The 20,000-nt window shown below is 38.6% G+C and overlaps 1 protein-coding gene across 2 annotated transcripts in view; it reads right to left on the reverse strand.

Moving 5' to 3' along the window:
* Window positions 1–20,000, reverse strand: part of LOC136834789 (whirlin-like) — an 846,147-nt gene that overhangs the window by 75,296 nt on the left and 750,851 nt on the right. For both annotated transcript variants that reach the window (XM_067097498.1, XM_067097497.1), the window contains exon 8: window positions 14,029–14,212. In XM_067097498.1, coding sequence (XP_066953599.1) covers window positions 14,029–14,212 — 184 coding nt within the window. The remainder of the gene's footprint in view (window positions 1–14,028; window positions 14,213–20,000) is intronic.

Here is a 20,000-nt window from a genome sequence, read left to right on the forward strand (position 1 = left end):
CTGAGAGGGACTCTTCCATGTCTCCCTCCCCCACCCCCCTTGAGCGTCCCGGATCCTCCTAAGCCGATTCGCCAACGCCCCTCGAATCAGCAGTGGAGTTTGGTTGATTTTGAATTTAAAACTTCAATGTAATTTTGAGGAGTTATCTCACGGTATATCAACGGTTGTAACTGACACCGTGTCTTTAGAGTTTAAATACTTATGATTGAATATTTAAAGTTCAAGTTCAGTTTGAAATCTATTGTTTCAAAATTTACTTTTGTATCGGAGGAACTCACTCACAAAACGTAATGCTGAATTTACTATCCTAATACCATTCTCCTTGCATTTCAATACATTTATATGTATTTGTTTATTTATTAATTTTATGTATATTACAGTATATATATATATATATATATATATATATATATATATTTTTTTTAAAGTGAGTGGGATCTCTTCTTTCTTTATTTCCCTTTACCTCCTCTTACTTCTTCCTAATGAAGACCATATTTTTTGGAAGCTTGAATTTCAAGTCAATGGCCCCTTTGGTGGGCTTGTTCCATATGAATACGTTTCATCTTCTGAATAATAATAATAATAATAATAATAATAATAATAATAATAATAATAATAATAATAATAATAATAATAAAAAGTACTTAACACTCAGCTTTTTCATTTATTAAAATATGAGTACTGGTGGTTACAATTCCAGCTGAAATCTGAGGGATTACATTTCATAATCTAACATTTAAACATTAATGTTTAGATCAAATTTAACGTTAACTGATGAGAATAACGATAAATGAAATTTAGCGTCTATACACTTCCGAATGATGTTAAAATCTAAGCCACCGCAAGTCTAATTTTAAGAGAAATTCTTTACATTTGGTTGAAAATAAATTTTTAAGATATGAGTACTGCACTTAGCTTCCCCTAGTGCCGTCCGTGCACTTCACTTGGTGCACTGTAGGTATTACTTAAGGTTCTTTGCAGCGTTCCTTCGGCCCCTAGCTGCAACCTTCTTTCGTTTCTTTTATTGTGCCTCCTTTCATATTCTCTTTCTTCCATCTTACTTTCCTTAACCCTCTCCTAACAGTTGATTCATAGTGCAACTGCTTTGAGGTTTTCCTCCTGTTACACCTTTCAGACCTTTTACTGTCAATTTCCGTCTCAGCGCTGAAAGACCTCATAGGTCCCAGTGGTTGGCCTTTGGCTTAAATTCTACTGTATATTCAGTTCAGTTCAGTTCAGTTTAGCTTAGCTGGATACTTACTTTAAAATGGGAGAATTTAAGATGGAACATATCTTTGAAATCTGAGCAGTTATCTACAAATTACAATGAACACTGAATTCATTTTACAGAGACGACAAGAATCAAGTTTTTTTTTTTGCTCTTCTAACAAAGAACAAACAAGTGAAAAATGCGCAATCGAGTTTTTTGTACAGCCGCTATAGCGTATAATCAAGGCCACCGAAAACAGATCCATCTTTCGGTGGTCTCGGTATAATGCGTGTGAGCCGCGGCCCACGAAAATTTAACCATGGCCCTGTGGTCACCTATCCTATACAGTTACCAGAAGCACAATTATGAATGACTTTAACCTTAAATCAAATCAAATAAAAACTACTGAGGCTAGAGAGCTGGAATTTGGTATGATTGATGATTGGAGGGTGGATGATCAACATACCAATTCGCAGCCCTCTAGCCTCAGCAGCTTTTAAGGTCTGAGGGCGGACAGAGAAAAGGGCGGACAGAATAAAGTGCGGACGGACAGACAAAGTCGCAACAACAGTTTTCTTTTCCAGAAAACCAAAACAACCGCGCAAAAACAACTATAAAGACGTTACAGGATTTCTTGTATATTTTCCTACAGAAAGACAAACAAGCCAAGCAAACTTGTGCACAACAAGAGCAGAAAAAGTCTATAAAAGTCCTGGTGCTGATCCGAAGAGTGAATTAGGTACCAGGTGAACGATGTGAAAAAACAAAAGTGCTAGGTGACGGTCATCTCGTTCTAAAAATCTAGTTGAGGATACGGTTCACACCTGTTGGAACAACTCTTCCCATGGATAAAAGGTGCATGTATGTGTGTGTGTGAGAATATATATATATATATATATATATATATATATATATATATATATATATATATCTCTCTCTCTTGAAAAGGCCATAATATAAATAAATAAATTAGAATAATATTTTATCTCTGTAACACATCTCATCTCATGTAATACGGATGAGTATTGGCCGAAATATAGCGGGTTATTCAAATTTCTTTGTTTCTTTTCTGGGTCTATCTTGTAACAAATACAAACTGGCATATTATAGAAAGAGAAATACACACACACATATGTATATGTATATATATATATATATATATATATATATATATATATATATATATATATATATATATATATATATATATATATATATATGTGTGTGTGTGTGTGTGTGTTTTTGCAGCTGCTCGTTTACATTCCTCCTTTTATAGCACGGTCTAAAATACCCAGCCTTGAACTCAACCTTGAAAAATCGCCTCGAGGTTGCAGAGCCAGTTAAAACATTACCCATTTCTTCTCGCTCGGTTTCCTAATGCGGACGAAATAGAAGACCATCACCTTCCCGCTGCGACAAGAACGCTGGGATATGAAATCTTAAAAAGAACAAAGACTATTTAAAAAGGTTTCAACGAGAAATGTAATGGTGCTTAGTTTAGTCATTTTCCGGGCTTGAAATCCTCAAAGGGACATTTACTACTTAACAAATTTGAACCGGTCCACAGCAAGACATTTACTGCAGTATTTAAGGATATTTTAAGACATGAGATGCTCCCAGTGATATTTATGATTTAATGCGTTTTAGAAGCATGACACGGCCTTTCATTTTGCATTTAATACTTTTCGCGCGTTTCAGGAACTACGTAAGCTAATAAAATATTCTGATGGAAATCATAGTCAATGAAAACAAGCAAATATCATTGCATCCCTAGAATTCCCAAAGAATTAGACAGAGTGGATCCTTACACCCCAAAAACATCCAATGGTGAACAGAAGACTAAAGAATGCCACAAAGAACGCAAAAATCACATCGAGATGCAAACATCCTTTACAAAATTAATGAAATTCGAACTGGATGTAACAAAACAGGACTGCAGTGTAGCTTCAAAGAAGAGGATTCGAACGAAAAGATATAGATGACAAAGCAAAATAAAAACCTATGAAACGAGTTTTTATGCGCTCCTGGTTCTTTAGTAGAATGAAATGGCTTAGATACAGACTCATGTGTATGAATCACTGGCCAGGGGGGCGAATCTAGTTCTTCCTCTCTCCCAAATCACTTCATAAAAACTTGGTGAATCTTCACAGGATCAAACGGAATGATAAAAAACGCAAAGGATACGAAAAATTCGCCCGAAGGTCGAACACCACGGCACGTTCGGGTAGCTGATGTCCACACCCTTACCTGACGAAGCATAAATAATCCTATGGTCAACTGAGCCTCTCGCACTACAGCCCCAGGGGGAACCACCCCCCCCCCCTTCAACCCCTTGACCTTCGGATAGCGGGTGTCTAAGCTCCACCTGACGTAGCATCTACAAACTCCCATGTCCCTATATCTCTCTCATTGCAGGTCCATCTTTCTCTCTCACATTCAGGTCCCTCTTTCTCTCTCTCTCAGGTCCCTCTTTCTCTCCCACTCCCATGTCCCTCTTTCTCTTTCACTCTCAGGTTCCTCTTTCTACTCCCACTCCCATGTCCGTCTTTCTCTCTCACTCTTAGGTCCCTTTCTTTCTCTCTCACTCTCAGGTCAATCTTTCTCTCTCGCTACAGGTCCAAGTTTTTTCTCTCGCTAAAGATTCATCTTTCTCACTCTCAGGTCCATCTTTCTCTCTCATTGCAGGTCCCTCTTTCTCTCTCAATACAGGTCCATCTTTCTCTCTCACTTTCAGGTCCCTCTTTCTCTCTCTCTCTCATTGCAGGCCCCTCTTTCTCTCTCAATACAGGTCCATCTTTCTCTCTCACTCTCAGGTCCCTCTTTCTCTCTCTCTCTCAGGTCCCTCTTTCCCTCTCTCTCTCTAAGGTCCCTCTTTCTCTCACTCTTGGGTCCCTCTTTCTCTCTCACTTTCAGGTCCCTCTTTCTCTCTCGCTAAAGATTCATCTTTCTCTCTCACTCTCAGGTCCCTCTTTCTCTCTCGCTAAAGATTCATCTTTCTCTCTCACTCTCAGGTTCCTCTTTCTACTCCCACTCCCACGTCCCTCTTTCTCTCTCACTCTCAGGTCCCTCTTTCTCTCTCACTCTCAGGTCCCTCTTTCTCTCTCGCTAAAGATTCATCTTTCTCTCTCACTCTCAGGTCCCTCTTTCTCTCTCGCTAAAGATTCATCTTTCTCTCTCACTCTCAGGTTCCTCTTTCTACTCCCACTCCCATGTCCCTCTTTCTCTCTCACTCTCAGGTCCCTCTTTCTCTCTCACTCTCAGGTTTCTCTTTCTACTCCCACTCCCATGTCCCTCTTTCTCTCTCACTCTCAGGTCCCTCTTTCTCTCTCACTCTCAGGTTTCTCTTTCTACTCCCACTCCCATGTCCCTCTTTCTCTCTCACTCTTAGGTCCCCTTCTTTCTCTCTCACTCTCAGGTCCCTCTTTCTCTCTCACTCTCAGGTCCCTCTTTCTCTCTCACTCTCAGGTCCCCTTCATTCTCTCTCACTCTCAGGTCCCTCTTTCTCTCTCACTCTCAGGTCCCACTTTCTCACTACAGGTCCATCTTTCTCTCTCACTCCCAGATTCCTCTTTCTCTCTCATTCTAAAACATCCCTGGGCGAACCACCCGAAACCTCCTACTTTCGGATAATTGGGTATCTATCCTCCTACCAACCTCCCTCCTTCAGATACCGGGTGCATACGCCCCTATCTGAAGAAGCACCTACATCCTTTTTGGCCACCCTGGTCCATACCCCACCCGAGGGACACGCCCCCAGGGAGCATTTTCAAGGTCTTTTCAAAGTGCACGACTAGCGGATGCACGTGACGTTGGTAATAAACACGAGTTTGATCGTTTTTCCTATGAAGTAGTTTTGAAGATGTTCTCTGTTTTGCAGCCATAGGCCGATGGCATAGGCAGCCTTGTAAAGGGATAACAATAGGTTCTAAGCCTGAAAGTGGTGATAGACCGGCCTCTCATAAAAAGGATGATTATATGAAACGGGGAAAACGGAAGAAGGCTGAGAATTCTGTACCTATTCAAACTTCTGCAACAAAACAAAGCATTGTTGCAACTCAAGCCTAGCACTCATTCTCCCAGCTCCTGGGCCTCATTGAAACCCAGTGCCACTCGCAACCCACGTCATCGCGAGGGCCTTCTAGGTCCACTGCATATAGAGTATTCTACAGGAGGATGTCTTTCCAATCAAATTCTCCTGAAGGGTCTGCCCACTTCCATCGATCTCTATTTCTATTCTCTTCCTCTCTTCCTATATTCTACACCTTGTGTCTATTTCTTTCCCTCTTCTCTATGTTCCTCCAACACCTTCGAAGTATAGAAGGAAAAAGGTAAAGGAAAATGTAAAAGAATTAAAAAATAACAGCGAAGAAAATGCAAATTTACGCTTTTAGTAAGTTTTTTATTTGAGGTCAGGTTACTTAAGGTTTTCTCCACACTGGCTGCGACCAACACCGGTGAATCATCTACCACGTACCTAAATGACTGCTCTCATCACCAAGGGTGCCACAGGAATTAACGAAGCTTCCCTAAATCATCCATTTCCCCTGAGGTGGGGAGTTACGTGATCATCTGACCGTAACTGTCTGTCTGTATTATATAAACTTTACATGCTATTTCATATTCAGCTGTCTAAAATTTTATTCCCTCGCCTTTTCGATACTCTCTTACATTACCGTGAATAGCAACGGCATGTGTACGTTTGATAAAGACAATACTAAATAACACTTTTATTGCATCTTTCTTCACTCACTCCCCCCCCTTCCCTTAAGAAGCAGGGGGAGGGAGGGGGGGAATCACCCCCAAGTGCTAGTCCCTACGCCCTCAAGCAGCCACGCCCACACACACTGGGCTGGGTTATAAATACCAGAGCAAGGACAGAGATTAAGTTAGTTTGCGCATAGAGTCGACGGTTAAACATTTGTCAAGATGAGGCTGGTGAGTTTTTGTGAGTTTTTTTTTATACACACACAACTACATAATACACATATTCATACATAAATGTATTTGTATTGATTTTTTTTGTGAGTTTTTTATACACACAACTAAAAAATACACATATTCGTACATAAATATATTTGTAATGAATTTTGTGTTTTTATACACACTGACATATATAAATGTATTTGTAATGAATTTTGAGAGTTGTTAACACACACACTACAACATACATATATTCATACACAGATGTATTTTTTAATGATTTTTGTGTTTTTATACACTGCAACATACACATTCACACAGATGTATTTTTTTATGATTTTTATGTTTTTATACAAACTTTGTAACATGCATACATACACACACATACACATACATTCATAAATTATTTTTTTTTTATTTTTGTGAGTTTTCCATACAGACACTGTAACATACATACATACATACATACATACATACCCAAAAGTATTTTTTCATTATACACTTTCTTCCTTTAGAGTGAATCTCCCAGAACGAAGAAATCAGCCTTAGGGAAAAACGTAAGCTGAACAGAATGCCAAAGCTTTGTAGTTAAAAAAGAATTCCACACCTCCGAAACTTCGCAGTAAAGGGGAAGAAACAGGACCTTCAACCTACAATTCTCATCATACAAATCTGGAAACACAGAAGTATTTTCAGAATTCCAAAGCTGATTTATGCGATCCCTTTGTTTTCCAGATTCTCGCACTCCTGGTATGCGCAGTTGCTCTGGGCGTCTGCTCTGCGCAGATCCTCTACTCCGGGGTACCATACCCGATAGTACGACCCACCATCTATGCCCAGCAGACTGACGCAGTAGCCCTGACTGATGATGATAAGATTTCGACCACTCAGGTATTATTATTATTATTATCATTATTATTATTATTATTATTATTATTATTATTATTATTATTATTATTATTATTATGTCTTGTGGAATATTATTACTATCATTTATATCACCGCATAACTTGGGACATTACTATTATTATTGCTCTTTGCGAGATATTATTATTGCTTAATTTGAGATATTGCTATGGTCATTATAAATATTGAGGTATTGCTATAATCATTATAAATATTGAGGTATTGCAATAGTCACTATAAATACTGAGATATTGCTATAGTCATTATAAATACTGACATTACTATAGTCATTATGCATATTGAAATATCGCTATTATCATTATAAACATTGAGATATTGCTATAATCTTTATAAATATTGAATTGATATTACTATAGTCATTATGAAAATCGAAATATTGCTATTATCATTATAAATAATGAGATATTGCTATAATCATTATAAATACTGACATATTGCTATAATCATTATAAATATTTAGATATTGCTATAATCATTATAACTATTCATGTCGATATTACTACTTATCTTTAAATAGTATTTTCATTATCAATGTACATATTACTGCCTATTTCAGGCTCCTATTATCCTTATGCTTATTCTCTTGTAACAAGGCAAACTGGCTATTTAACTCTCTAATCCAGCTTCCAAATCATCACAGAAACTCCCATTCTCCCAACAGGTCTTCACCGGCTACGTCCCGACCTACGCCCATCGGCCCATCCTCGCTGCTCCATACTTGCTTGGCTGAACACAGGCGGATGGAAAATGACCATACAAAAGTGGAAATGAATCATGATTGACCCAAAGATCGGAATTCTGGACTTGTTACGAATCATGAATCCATATTAGGGCATTTTTTTTTCTCTTCACACAATTTTTCCATGTATGAAATTATCCTTTATTTCTGTTAGCATAATCTTTCTAAAATATTTCTATACTTGAAAATATTTTTAGTACTGCAATACTCAGTGTAGAATTTATTTTTTTTCATAAAAAAATTTTTTTTTCAAACCTGTCTTTCTTACACTATAGTTCACTGATGAGATGTTTTTTGTCGCCTGATAAAGTACTCAATATTCACTGATAGGATGTTGTTTGTCGCCTGATAAAATACTCAATATTCACTGATAAGATGCTGTTTTGTCGCCTGATAAAATACTCAAGATTCACTGATACGATGCTGTTTTTCTCCTGATAAAATACTCAACATCCACCGATAAGATGTTGTTTGTCGCCTCATAAAATACTCAATATTCACTGATACGATGTTGTTTGTCGCCTGATAAAACACTCAGTATAAATATCAGCTATCTGAATTTTCCGTCAATAGTATTAAGTGTTAATCGTACACATAATTTTTGTAATTATGATTTACGATTTTCCAATCAATATAATTCTCTCATCTGTCGATAAGTCTTATTTGCCATATCTGAGAGGTTATTCAATGCACAAACCAAGAGAAAGGGCCAACCCAGCGTCCACATCTTGCCCAAGCCCGAAGATAACAAAGGGCGAAGGAAAAATGGGAACGGGAATAGAATTCCAGTTTGGTTGTTTTCGTTGGGGTGTTTTTATACTGGGATTCTCAAAGGAGGAATTCTTCCGTCTGGAAACGTCACCACCACGAGAGAGAGAGAGAGAGAGAGAGAGAGAGAGAGAGAGAGAGAGAGAGAAATTTAAATCTATGCAATAAAGAGGTCTTTTACGTATACTAATAAACACACACACTATATATATATATATATATATATATATATATATATATATATATATATATATAATGTATGAATGTATGCAGGTATATATGTATATATTTATGCATACATATATATATATATATATATTTATATACATATTACATATTTACATGTAGTATACATTCATACATATATACAGGCATATATATATATATATATATATATATATATATATATATATATATATATATATATATATATATATATATATATATATATATAGAGAGAGAGAGAGAGAGAGAGAGAGAGAGAGAGAGAGAGAGAGACTGCTGAATAATAATGGACAATGAAGAAAAACCAGAACGAAAAAGAAAGATAAGAAACCCAGGGAAAGTGGGTTCTTATAACCAAATGAAAGAGAGAAGACGGTGAGAAAAGAGGAACACAGAGTCAGGAACATTCCAAAGCCTAGTGGTTGAAGTGACTATACAGACTTTGATCTAGAAATATGTGACAGTTTAACAAGACCGTTTTTGTAGGGTATAGGAAGTACATGGTCCAGAATCCACGTAAATCAGTTTGTCAACAAGATGAAGGACTTGGTGTCTGATTTTGAAATTCTGATAATGTAAACGGTTTGGTAAGAATGTGGTTCGCATTCCACGTTAATGACTAAGTATTAAAAATAAATGACTCAAAAACAACAACCGTAACTACAAGACAAGATAAAAATCAACAAAGACAGCGACAGCTGGAAAACCAAGAGTCTAAACAACAACACCAGCTGGAAAAACAACTCGGAACGACGTCAATATCTGAAACAAAATAACTATGCCGTCATGAATAAAACCGGTTGCAAAAAAACAATATCAGCAACAGAAACAATCATACACCACTAACTGGAAAAAACCACCAAACAGGGAACAACAGCTGGTGGGAAAAATGCTTGACAACTACATCCACATAAACAACACCAAAACAACGATACGGATATTGGCTTAAAAATTCTTGATAATAATCATAATAATTTAAAAAAACAACTGGGAAAAACAACACGAACTGGATAACCAAAACCCATACTAGATGGAAAAACAATAAAGAAAAACAACTACTGCTGAACTAGCAACCTTAACAAAAAAAAAAAAACATCACCCGACAAAACAACCTTAACCGTAACAGCGAGACAAATCTAAAAAATAACGAGAACAACAACAGCAAAACAACAAACGCCGAACGCCAGACATTAGATACCCGAAACCCTTAGCCTTCATTAGGTATGGAGATTGGAGAGATCTTTTTCCCTGCCGGTGCAAAAACATCTCGGTTTCAATTTGCATCTTTAAAACAAACAATACCTACCAGGTAGTGTGCCACGCCTCTCTGGCACTGCGCGTCTTTAAGGAAAGAATTACAGAGAAATGGGATACTTTGGCACTGACAGTTGGTAGTGAGATATGACTGGCACTGCTAATCAGGAAAAGACACTGAAGAACGAAGTCTTTTTAGCACTGACAGTCGACAGAATAAAATTTTGGGTGAAATAAATAAGTTTTCTTAGGCATTGCCAATTATTAGTGAGATATTATTGGCACTGCCAGTCAAGCGGAGAGATTCAAGAAATACAGACCTCTCTGGCACTGCCAATCGAGAGAGTAGCTCTTTGGGTGAAGAATGAGAAGTTTCCTCTGGCACTGTCAACTGGTTGTGAGATATAATTGGCACTGCCAGTCAGGGGGAGAAATTACACAGAGAGATCTCTTTGGCACTGCCGGTCAGATGAATTACTCTTTAGATGAGGAATGAGAAGTTTTCTCTGGCAAGGCCAATCGGTAGTGAGATATGATTGGCACAGCGAATCCGGAGAAGAGTTTACAGAGAGAGATCTCTTTGGCATTGCCAGTCAGGTGAAGAAATGTAAAACGAAGTATCTTTGGCACTGCCAATTGGTAGTGAGGTATTATTGGTACCGCCAGTCAGTAGAAAAACATAAAAAAGGAGTCTCATTGGCACTGCCAGTTTGTACTCGGAAATAACTGGCACTGTCAGCCACGAGTTATGAAATAGGAGGCACTGTCAGCTACAAGTCATGAAATAGCTGGCACTGTCAGCCACGAGAGGTCTCATTGGCACTGCCAGTTTGTATTGAGAAATTACAGGCACTGCCAGTCAGGAGAAAAAGGATAAAGAATGAATGAAGTCTTGTTGGCACTACCCGTTGGCAACGAATAATAAATGGCACTACAAGTTGATGGTGAACAATTGTTGGCATTGCCAATCGGGAGGAAAAGGGTAATGAACGCGGTGCCTTTGGCACAGCAAGTTTGTAGACATACTGAATGTATATATATTATATACAACTTTGTGCTTAAATACCAACATTGAAAGTCTTATATAGCAACCAAATTTCGTCTCACTGTGACCACACCAGATTTTGTCTTATTGTAACCCAAGGACTATGACATCTAGGGTTTTCAAGTTTGTTCTCTAAACAAAATAATAAAATAAATGAGCAAGTTGAGATAGGCAATACGCAAACACCTGTTGCCTAAGAAATGGGGGGGAGGGGAAGCAAGCCTGTTCTTCAGGCACAAGAAATACCCTATTCTTCATGAGAAAGAACACCTGCTTTAAATGGAAATATAATTTTCTCTTAAAACACTTGTTATATTGCAACAAGACTGAATAATGTTTGCAAAGAAAACACCAAAACTAAAATTGTCTTCCTTGATAAAAAAGAACATCTGCCCTCTACACAAAGTTACGTCTACTCTTACCGTAAGGAAAAGCCTGACTGATAATGGTAATGGAACAATTTGTTCATAATTACACCTGTTTTTGCAACAAAGAATTAATAATAAAATCCACAGGTAAGTCAACAACGCTAACGCATATTCTCACTGTACCTTTTTTTTACGTATCTAGTAACTATTCTGTATGATGAAAAGTTAATATGCAATATACAACTACGTTAACCACAGACGAACATCTGTTCTCAAAAAGCTGTTCTAAGAAGTGGCTAAAACACTTGCATTTTTTCTTTTTACCTCAGAATACAGCGTCTCTCGAGATAGCAAAAGCAAAATAAGCATTTAGTATTTATGCAAATAAATGGCTAAATAATAAGCAAACGCCAGTTTTTGAGAGAGCATTTGTTTTTTTACCATGGGAAGAAAAATTCTTTCTGGAAATGCACACACATTCAAACACATGTCATTAATAAGGAGAGAAATTTTTAAACACAAACACCTGCACATAAGAAAAATCGTCTGTGTATGACATTTATTCAACAAGCAAACATCTGTTCTAACCACAGGAGAAACATCTGTTCAACAACACAAAAGCCTGCCCTCAGCATCTGTTTAAGGACAGCAGCCAACTGCTCTCAACACGGGAAAACACGTTTGTAAACACCTGTTCTCAGCACAAGATAAAACATCTGCATAAAACCACTAACATTTGCTCATAGCACAAGACACGAAATTACTTTAACTACTTAGGCACCTGATCTCAAAAAACATGTTTTCTACGTTTGATCACCTATTGCATATGCAAAACCCTCTTGGTCTCTATTCAATGACATGGCTAAGTCCGCAACACATAACATCTGTCCTTTAAAAGACATCTGTTTTCTTTTAATCTATGACACCTCTTAACAAGAGTGAAATTTTTTTTTAAAACATTCTCTAAATGCTCGTTAAATCACCAGTATTATTTTTGCATAGTTACCAGAGCAGACAACATTTTTTACAAACACCTGTTCGATTTTTTGTTTGCAAACACCTGTTCGCAACGAAGGATACACCACCTGTTCAACATCTCATTATATCCTCAGCACAAGAACTGTCTACTTAACATTACACAAACACAACAAAGCAGTAGCACAAGAAAGAACACTTTTTTTTTTCCTTAAACTGCTTTTAACAGAGAAAATTTTCTATTCTTCAAACCATGCAAGCACATGAACTCAACACAGAAAAAAACGTAATTTTAAAGTAAAACGTTTGTTCTTAACCACTAGCGGTTCGGGGCGGGGAGCCTGGGCGTGTGTGAGAATTACACAATAATAATATTGAAGATTTAGATAACATAAATTAGAAATGGGAAAAAAATAAAAAATCTATTATAGAAATATATATATATATATATATATATATATATATATATATATATATATATATATATATATATATATATATATATGTACACACACACATGTATATATGTATATAGCCTAAGCATGCATGTATACTATGAAAATTGGTGCCCCTCCCCGAATGAATATTTTTTGGATCCGCTAGTGTTCTCAACACAAGATAAGCTATCTGCTTATTCTTAGTACCGGAGAAAACATTTATTTTTAACGCATGTACCATCCAGCAAAAAACATATAAAATAAATGATGAAATATCTGTATAATGCCTTAAAATACCTTTACTTCAAAAAAGGCTGCCTCTATATGAAAATACACAGGCAAGTCAACAACACACAAATGACTGATTTCAGCATAGAACGAAAAGTCTTGAAAACACTTACTAAAAACGAAAGAAAGAAAAAAACACAAAAAAACACTAAAAAAAGAAGGTAAAACATACTCTACACGATGATTGGCACAGGATAATACAACCATCCATCTAACAGGGCATAAAGCAACTCTTGACAGCACAGGATAACAGATGTCTGACTAAAAAAACGCATGCTCTCACAAGGAAACATCTATTGATCACAAAAACACCTGTAACAGCACACCCACAAACTACCTTCCTGGAAACGTCTGTTGCTAACACAGGACACTACCTGTATGACTACACAAACACATGCTCTCACAGGTCAAAAATACACCTGCTGAAAATACAGACACATGCAACAAAAAAAAACTATCCTCCTTGAAACACCTGTTGCTAACACAGGATATCACCTGTTTGACTACACAAACACATGCCCTCACAGCACAAGAAAACACGTATTTAACACACAAACATTTAACACAGGATAACAGATGTCTGGCATACTCTTACAACACAAGAAATCACCAACTCAACACACAAACATCTGTAATGGAAAACACAACAAACTACCTTACTAAACACAGACACCTGTACCGACCAAACCACAAACTATCTTCTCGGAAAACACCTGTTGCTAACACAGGGTAACAGATGTATGGCCATACACAAACACATGCCCTGACAACAAACAAACACCTACAGAACACACAAAAACACCTGTCACAAAACGCACCACAAAACTACCTCCCCTGAAACACCTGCTCTCGACACCCGTCATCTGACCTACCTTGTCAGGAGAATCGAGGATCTCCCTGGCGATGATGAGCAGGTGTTCGATGGGTATCCTGCCGGCGGCGTAGTCGCCCACGACCTCCCTCAGGCGCTCGTGGTGTTGCCTCGTCAGCACCCTCTGCGACTTCTCCTCTATCATGGCCAGCGTGGCTTCCATGTTCTCGGCTGATATGTTCCCGCTGCAAAGGGCAGGACCCGGTTAGTAGGGAGAGAGAGAGAGAGAGAGAGAGAGAGAGAGAGAGAGAGAGAGAGAGAGAGAGAGGATATTTTATAGGTATTAAGTGAGAGATGGCATCTCAGGTCATTTGGCACGCGAGAGAGAGAGAGAGAGAGAGAGAGAGAGAGAGAGAGAGAGAGAGAGAGAGAGAGGGGGATCTCAAGACATTTTATAGTGTGACAGAGATGACATCTCAAGACAGTTAGTATATGAACGAGAGAGAGAGAGAGAGAGAGAGAGAGAGAGAGAGAGAGAGAGAGAGAGAGAGCGAGAGAGAGAGAGGTGAAAGTCAAGATATTTTTAGTCTGAGGGAGATGATATCTCAGGACATTTTGTAGACGAACTCCAGAGAGAGAGAGAGAGAGAGAGAGAGAGAGAGAGAGAGAGAGAGAGAGAGAGAGAGAGAGAGAGAGAGAGAGAGAGATGAAATGTCAGGACATTTTATAGACAGTGTGAGACATTACTTATCCAGGGCATTCTGCAGATGAGAGAGAGAGAGAGAGAGAGAGAGAGAGAGAGAGAGAGAGAGAGAGAGAGAGAGAGAGAGAGAGAGAGAGAGAGAGAGGTGAAAGTCAAGATATTTTTAGTCTGAGGGAGATGATATCTCAGGACATTTTGTAGACGAACTCCAGAGAGAGAGAGAGAGAGAGAGAGAGAGATGAATTGTCAGGACATTTTATAGACAGTGTGAGACATTACTTATCCAGGGCATTCTGCAGATGAGAGAGAGAGAGAGAGAGAGAGAGAGAGAGAGAGAAATGAAATAGGATATTTTACAGATAGTAAGAGAGAGATGACACCTCAAGACATTTGGCAGACGAACAAGAGAGAGAGAGAGAGAGAACCAATGACCGTTCCAACAAAAAGATTTCTAGATCACTTAATTTTTCCCTCCCTTAACAGTGACATTATAGAGAAAAGAAACAACTGGAGAGAAAGCTGAGAAAATCTAACAGAGAGAGAGAGAGAGAGAGAGAGAGAGAGAGAGAGAGAGAGAGAGAGAGAGAGAGAGAGAGAGAGAGAGAGAGAGAGAGAGAGAATCACGCCAGTATCCAGAGACAGACAGTTAATGATAAATATGGAAAGTTGGCAGTAAGACAGAATATATGAGAACCACATGAAAAGGTTAATACCCAATCACCGCAGAAGTTGTAACATCAATAATAAACAAGTAAAAAATGCGCCGAAGTTTCTTCGGCGCCATCGAGTTTTCTGTACATCGTATAATCAAGGCCACCGAAAATAGATCTATCTTTCGGTGGTCTCAGTATAATGCTGTATGAGCCGCGGCCCATGAAACTTTAACCACGGCCCCGTGGTGGCCTGGCCTATATCGATGCCAGAGGCACGATTATGGCTAACTTTAACCTTTAATAAAATAAAAACTACTGAGGCTAGAGGGCTGCAATTTGGTATGTTTGATGATTGGAGGGTGGATGATCAATATAACAATTTGCAGCCCTCTAGCCTCAGTAGCTTTTAAGATTGGACAGACTACGCCGGCACAATAGTTTTCCTTTACAGAAAACTAAAACAACGCTGTAATCTCAATAAAATTCCAGATGCATAAAGGAAAAGAAAATACATCACAGTTTTTGAATTTTAAATAGGTACGGAAACTCCAAGTCGGCAAATCTACCGATCACAAGTTTTCGCGCCAAAAGTGATGGACGATTTGTCCAGCGTCCGAGTCTTATTCGGCCCAAAATTCAACGAAGGACGCTTTTCATTTTTGGAGATTTGAAGACAACGTATTCCGATCCACTAACCAGATTAAGAGATGAAGGAAAAAGAAAGAGAGAAGGACAGATAGAAAAAGGGAAATAAAACAGGCAAAGCTTTCCAACCGAAGGCGAGAGACGATTCGTCCCAACAGCTAGGCCCCTTTTCGCACCTTCCTTTAAAAATAATAAAAAGAGAAGAGAAAAACGAACGACAATGACGAGGAAGAAGAAGAAGAAGAGAACGAAACGGGGATGGACTGAATAGAAAAGACACTTTTGCAGTTTCCAAATCTTGCAAGATTTTTTTCTTTTTTAGAAGACCGATAATATATTACCTGGGATTCACTTTCAAGATTTGGAAAATATTGGAACGAATCTGAGACAAACGATGCATATAATTCGAAGTAAAAAAGAAAGGAAAAGAGGCCGAATTCTGAAGGATGTTTTTGAGGGATGAAAAGAAAAAGGAAATAAAGAAAAATGGAAATGATTTGGCATCAAAGGAGAAAAAAAAAACCTTGCAAAACTGCACTGATGCTGAGGATATCTGCAAGTTGTGTGAGATTGTTTTTCTTTTATATGGGAAAGTGGCTCGGTTGGTGCAAAAGTGAGTTGGAGACACGTGTGTATTATTACTGACTTGAGATAGTGAAGAGAAACAGCAGAAACCAGGGGATGATTGAAAATATTTGCAAAAGGAGAAAGTAACGTGTAAATATCAGTAAGGCACTGTACTATAAATGCTGATTTGGATGATGGATGATGAGGATCTGTTGATTAGCGCAGAAATCTAGGAGTAAATTTAAGTTTAAACGTCCAAGGATGTCAAGATGGGGGAAAGTATGAAGGAATTATTAGCCAATCATCTTCACGAAAGTGAAGTACTGATGTTAAGTGTGAGTGAAAAACAAGGTTGAAGCTGCTAAGATTTGTTTGCACAGCACATGTGGCTTAAGAAGAACTGGAGTGAGAAGTGTAGAAGTGGTAAATAGATTACCAAAGGCAAAATTTTTGGAAGGATAAAGGGTTTTACAAGAAGGGCAGTGAAGAGAGAGTATAATTCATAAGTTTAACGAGGAAGGGAAGGAGGAGTATTTGTAGAAACTGTTGGATACACGGCATGAAACAGGCATTGGCCAGGAAGCCTTAAAATCCAGGAGGCAAGAGAGTTTACTGCCCTAAAATAGGAAACTGCAGTATCTGCAAAAATACAACACTGAGAAAAATGGTAGATACTTCCTTGCCTTACCTACTGATTTTGCAGATACTGCAAATGGGACCCCCTAAACACTCGTGGAAAGCACTGAAGAATCATTCTGAAACTGCAGTAACTTGTGTATCAAGTGTTTCGCTAGACCAGTAGGTGGCATATCTCAATTTCGAAAATTTTGCAGACACTGCAGTTTTCCATTTTAGGGCAGTATAGAAGACAGAGGTGAAAGGGACAGTGTCTGCAGTTGTGTGTAAATATATGAATGTTGCAGTGACATTTTGCTGAGCCACTTTTTGTCAGGAACTGCACAATTCTAAGATGTATCATCGGTCTGCTGTAAAAGAATATTTATAGAATAGAACAGAATATAGGATTTAGGCCAAAGGCCAGGCGCTGAGACCTATGAGGTTATTCAGCGGTGAAACAGAAACTGACAGTAAAAAGGGTTGGAAGGCGTAACAGGTGGATATCCTCGCAGCTGCACTATGAAACAATTGTTAGGAGAGGGTGGCGAGCTAGAAGGAAGAAAGAGAATATGAACGGAAGTACAGTAAAAGGAATTAAAGGGGTTGCAGCTAGGGGCCGAAGGGACCCTGCAAAGAACCTTAAGTAATGCCTACCGTGCACCGCATGAGGTGCACTGACGGCACTGTCCCCCTACGGGAAAGAATATTTATAGGAGCTGAGGAAGAGGAGCTTATTTTGAAATTAAGTAAAGCTCACCCATTATACTTATTTGGTGATACTGAATTATTACTGGGTTGTGGCAAATGTAATCTGTATGGACGGAGACTTCGTAGGTCGGTGATTTGAATGCCAGATGAGGGCCATTTGCGAGCAATGTGCCACTCCTCCAAAAGTGACATAGAACAGACAATTCTTCTTAGTGATATGACTATCCCAGACCTGATTCTATACATCTCCACTTTGTAGGAATGGAAGATGGAATTTAGGCGCTGGGACGTATGAGGTCATATTCTCTTTCTTCATTCTAACTCGCCACATTCTCCTAACAATTGCTTCATAGTGCAACTGCGAGTTTTCCACCTGTTACGCCTTTCAACCCTTTTTACTGTCAGTTTCTGTTTCAGCGCTGAATGACCTCATAGGTCCCAGCGCCTGGCCTTTGTTCTAAATTCTACATTCTGTTCTATTCTATAAATATTCTTTTACAGCAGACCGATGATACATCTTAGAATTGTGCAGTTCCTGACAAAAAGTGGCTCAGCAAAATGTCATAGCAACATTCATACAATTACACACAAGGCTCATCGAACCCCCTGCAGACACTGTCCCTTTCACCTCTGTCTTCTTTACTGCCCTGAAATGGAAAACTGCAGTGTCTGCAAAATGTTCGAAATTGAGATATGCCACCTATTGGTCAAGCGAAACACTTGTTACACAAATTACTGCAGTTCCAGAAAGATTCTTCAATGCTTGCCACGAGTATTTAGGGGGTCCCATTTGCAGTATCCGCAAATTCAGTGGGTAAGGCAAGGAAGTAATGATTTGGAATAGCGCTGAAAGGGGAATCAAGAGTAGAAAGGTTTGAAAGGTGTAATAGGAGGAAACCTTGCAGTTGCACAATGATACAATTGATAGGAGAGAGTTGAAAGAAATATATAAGAATGTGAATGGAGATACGGCAAAAGGAACGAAAGGGGTTGCAGTCAGGGGCCGAAGGGACGCTGCAAAGAACCTTAAGTAATGCCTACAGTGCACTGCATGAGGTGCTCCATTTTCAGATGACCGAGTTTGGTCCTAGCGTTTCGAATGTCTGAATAAGTCTTGCAGTCTTCATAACAGGTAATGATTTGGAACATGAGACTGTGACCCATTCCTTTTGCAGGGGCATCTCCATCCACAACGTAGGCCGTCTCTTCTGATGTAGGTTTAATAGGTTAGGATATGATTTCTCTGTGATACTTTGGCTCGTTATCGTCGCGTCACCTCAGAGGTGTTAGTGACAAACATAGCGGAAGCTCAATGGGACGCCGTGTTTAGTACTAGAGACACTCGGGGATCAAAGATATCGTTTATCAGTACAATTTGTCGACCACACAATATAGAAATGGGTGCATATAATACTTTGGTCCCCGAGGGGCTAGTACTAAACACGGCGTCCCTTGAGCTTCCGCCATGTTTAGTACTATCACCTCGGAGGTGAAGCGTAGCTAACAAGCCAAAGTACCACCGATTTCTCTCTATGGCTTCTTTGTCAGCCATGTAGACTGTGTACATGCATTTTCTGCAGTGTAAGTTCTTCCATAATGTCCACCTAGGTTATTACTGTCACTGAACTATTGAGAAGGTATTTTCTTGGTTACATTCGTCTCACCACTGCTACAGGCACTGAACAGGAGTTGGATGAACTGCTGTTTGAACGAAATGATCTTGTTTATAGGAAAAAGTACATGATAATAAAAGTTTAAGTAACACTGAGTGTACCTTGTTAGTGGCAAGAATTTTGCTGTGGGAAAACCCAATACATGTACTAATAACTCTGAATAAGTTATGAAGCATTTTAGCAGCCATAACTGAGTTAGCAGTAAAATGGAAGTTGACAACTCAATTACCTAATTTTGTTAGTTGCAAACTCTTGGGAAAATAAAGGGAGCATTTTAAGCACTGATACAATTACAGAAGCTGCTTCTCTCTTTTCTTTGGAAGGTTCACAATAAATTTTAATATCTTTGCTACTGTGAATGCAAAATCTTAACTGGCAACTCAACTGCCAAGAACTCCCACCCACCCAACTAAACGCAGACTCGGAACACACGACAGGGAATGAGACGCTTCCTTCAGAAATAACC

This window comes from Macrobrachium rosenbergii, chromosome 54, assembly GCF_040412425.1.
Source record: "Macrobrachium rosenbergii isolate ZJJX-2024 chromosome 54, ASM4041242v1, whole genome shotgun sequence".
In the NCBI taxonomy this organism is placed as follows: Eukaryota; Metazoa; Arthropoda; class Malacostraca; order Decapoda; family Palaemonidae; genus Macrobrachium; species Macrobrachium rosenbergii.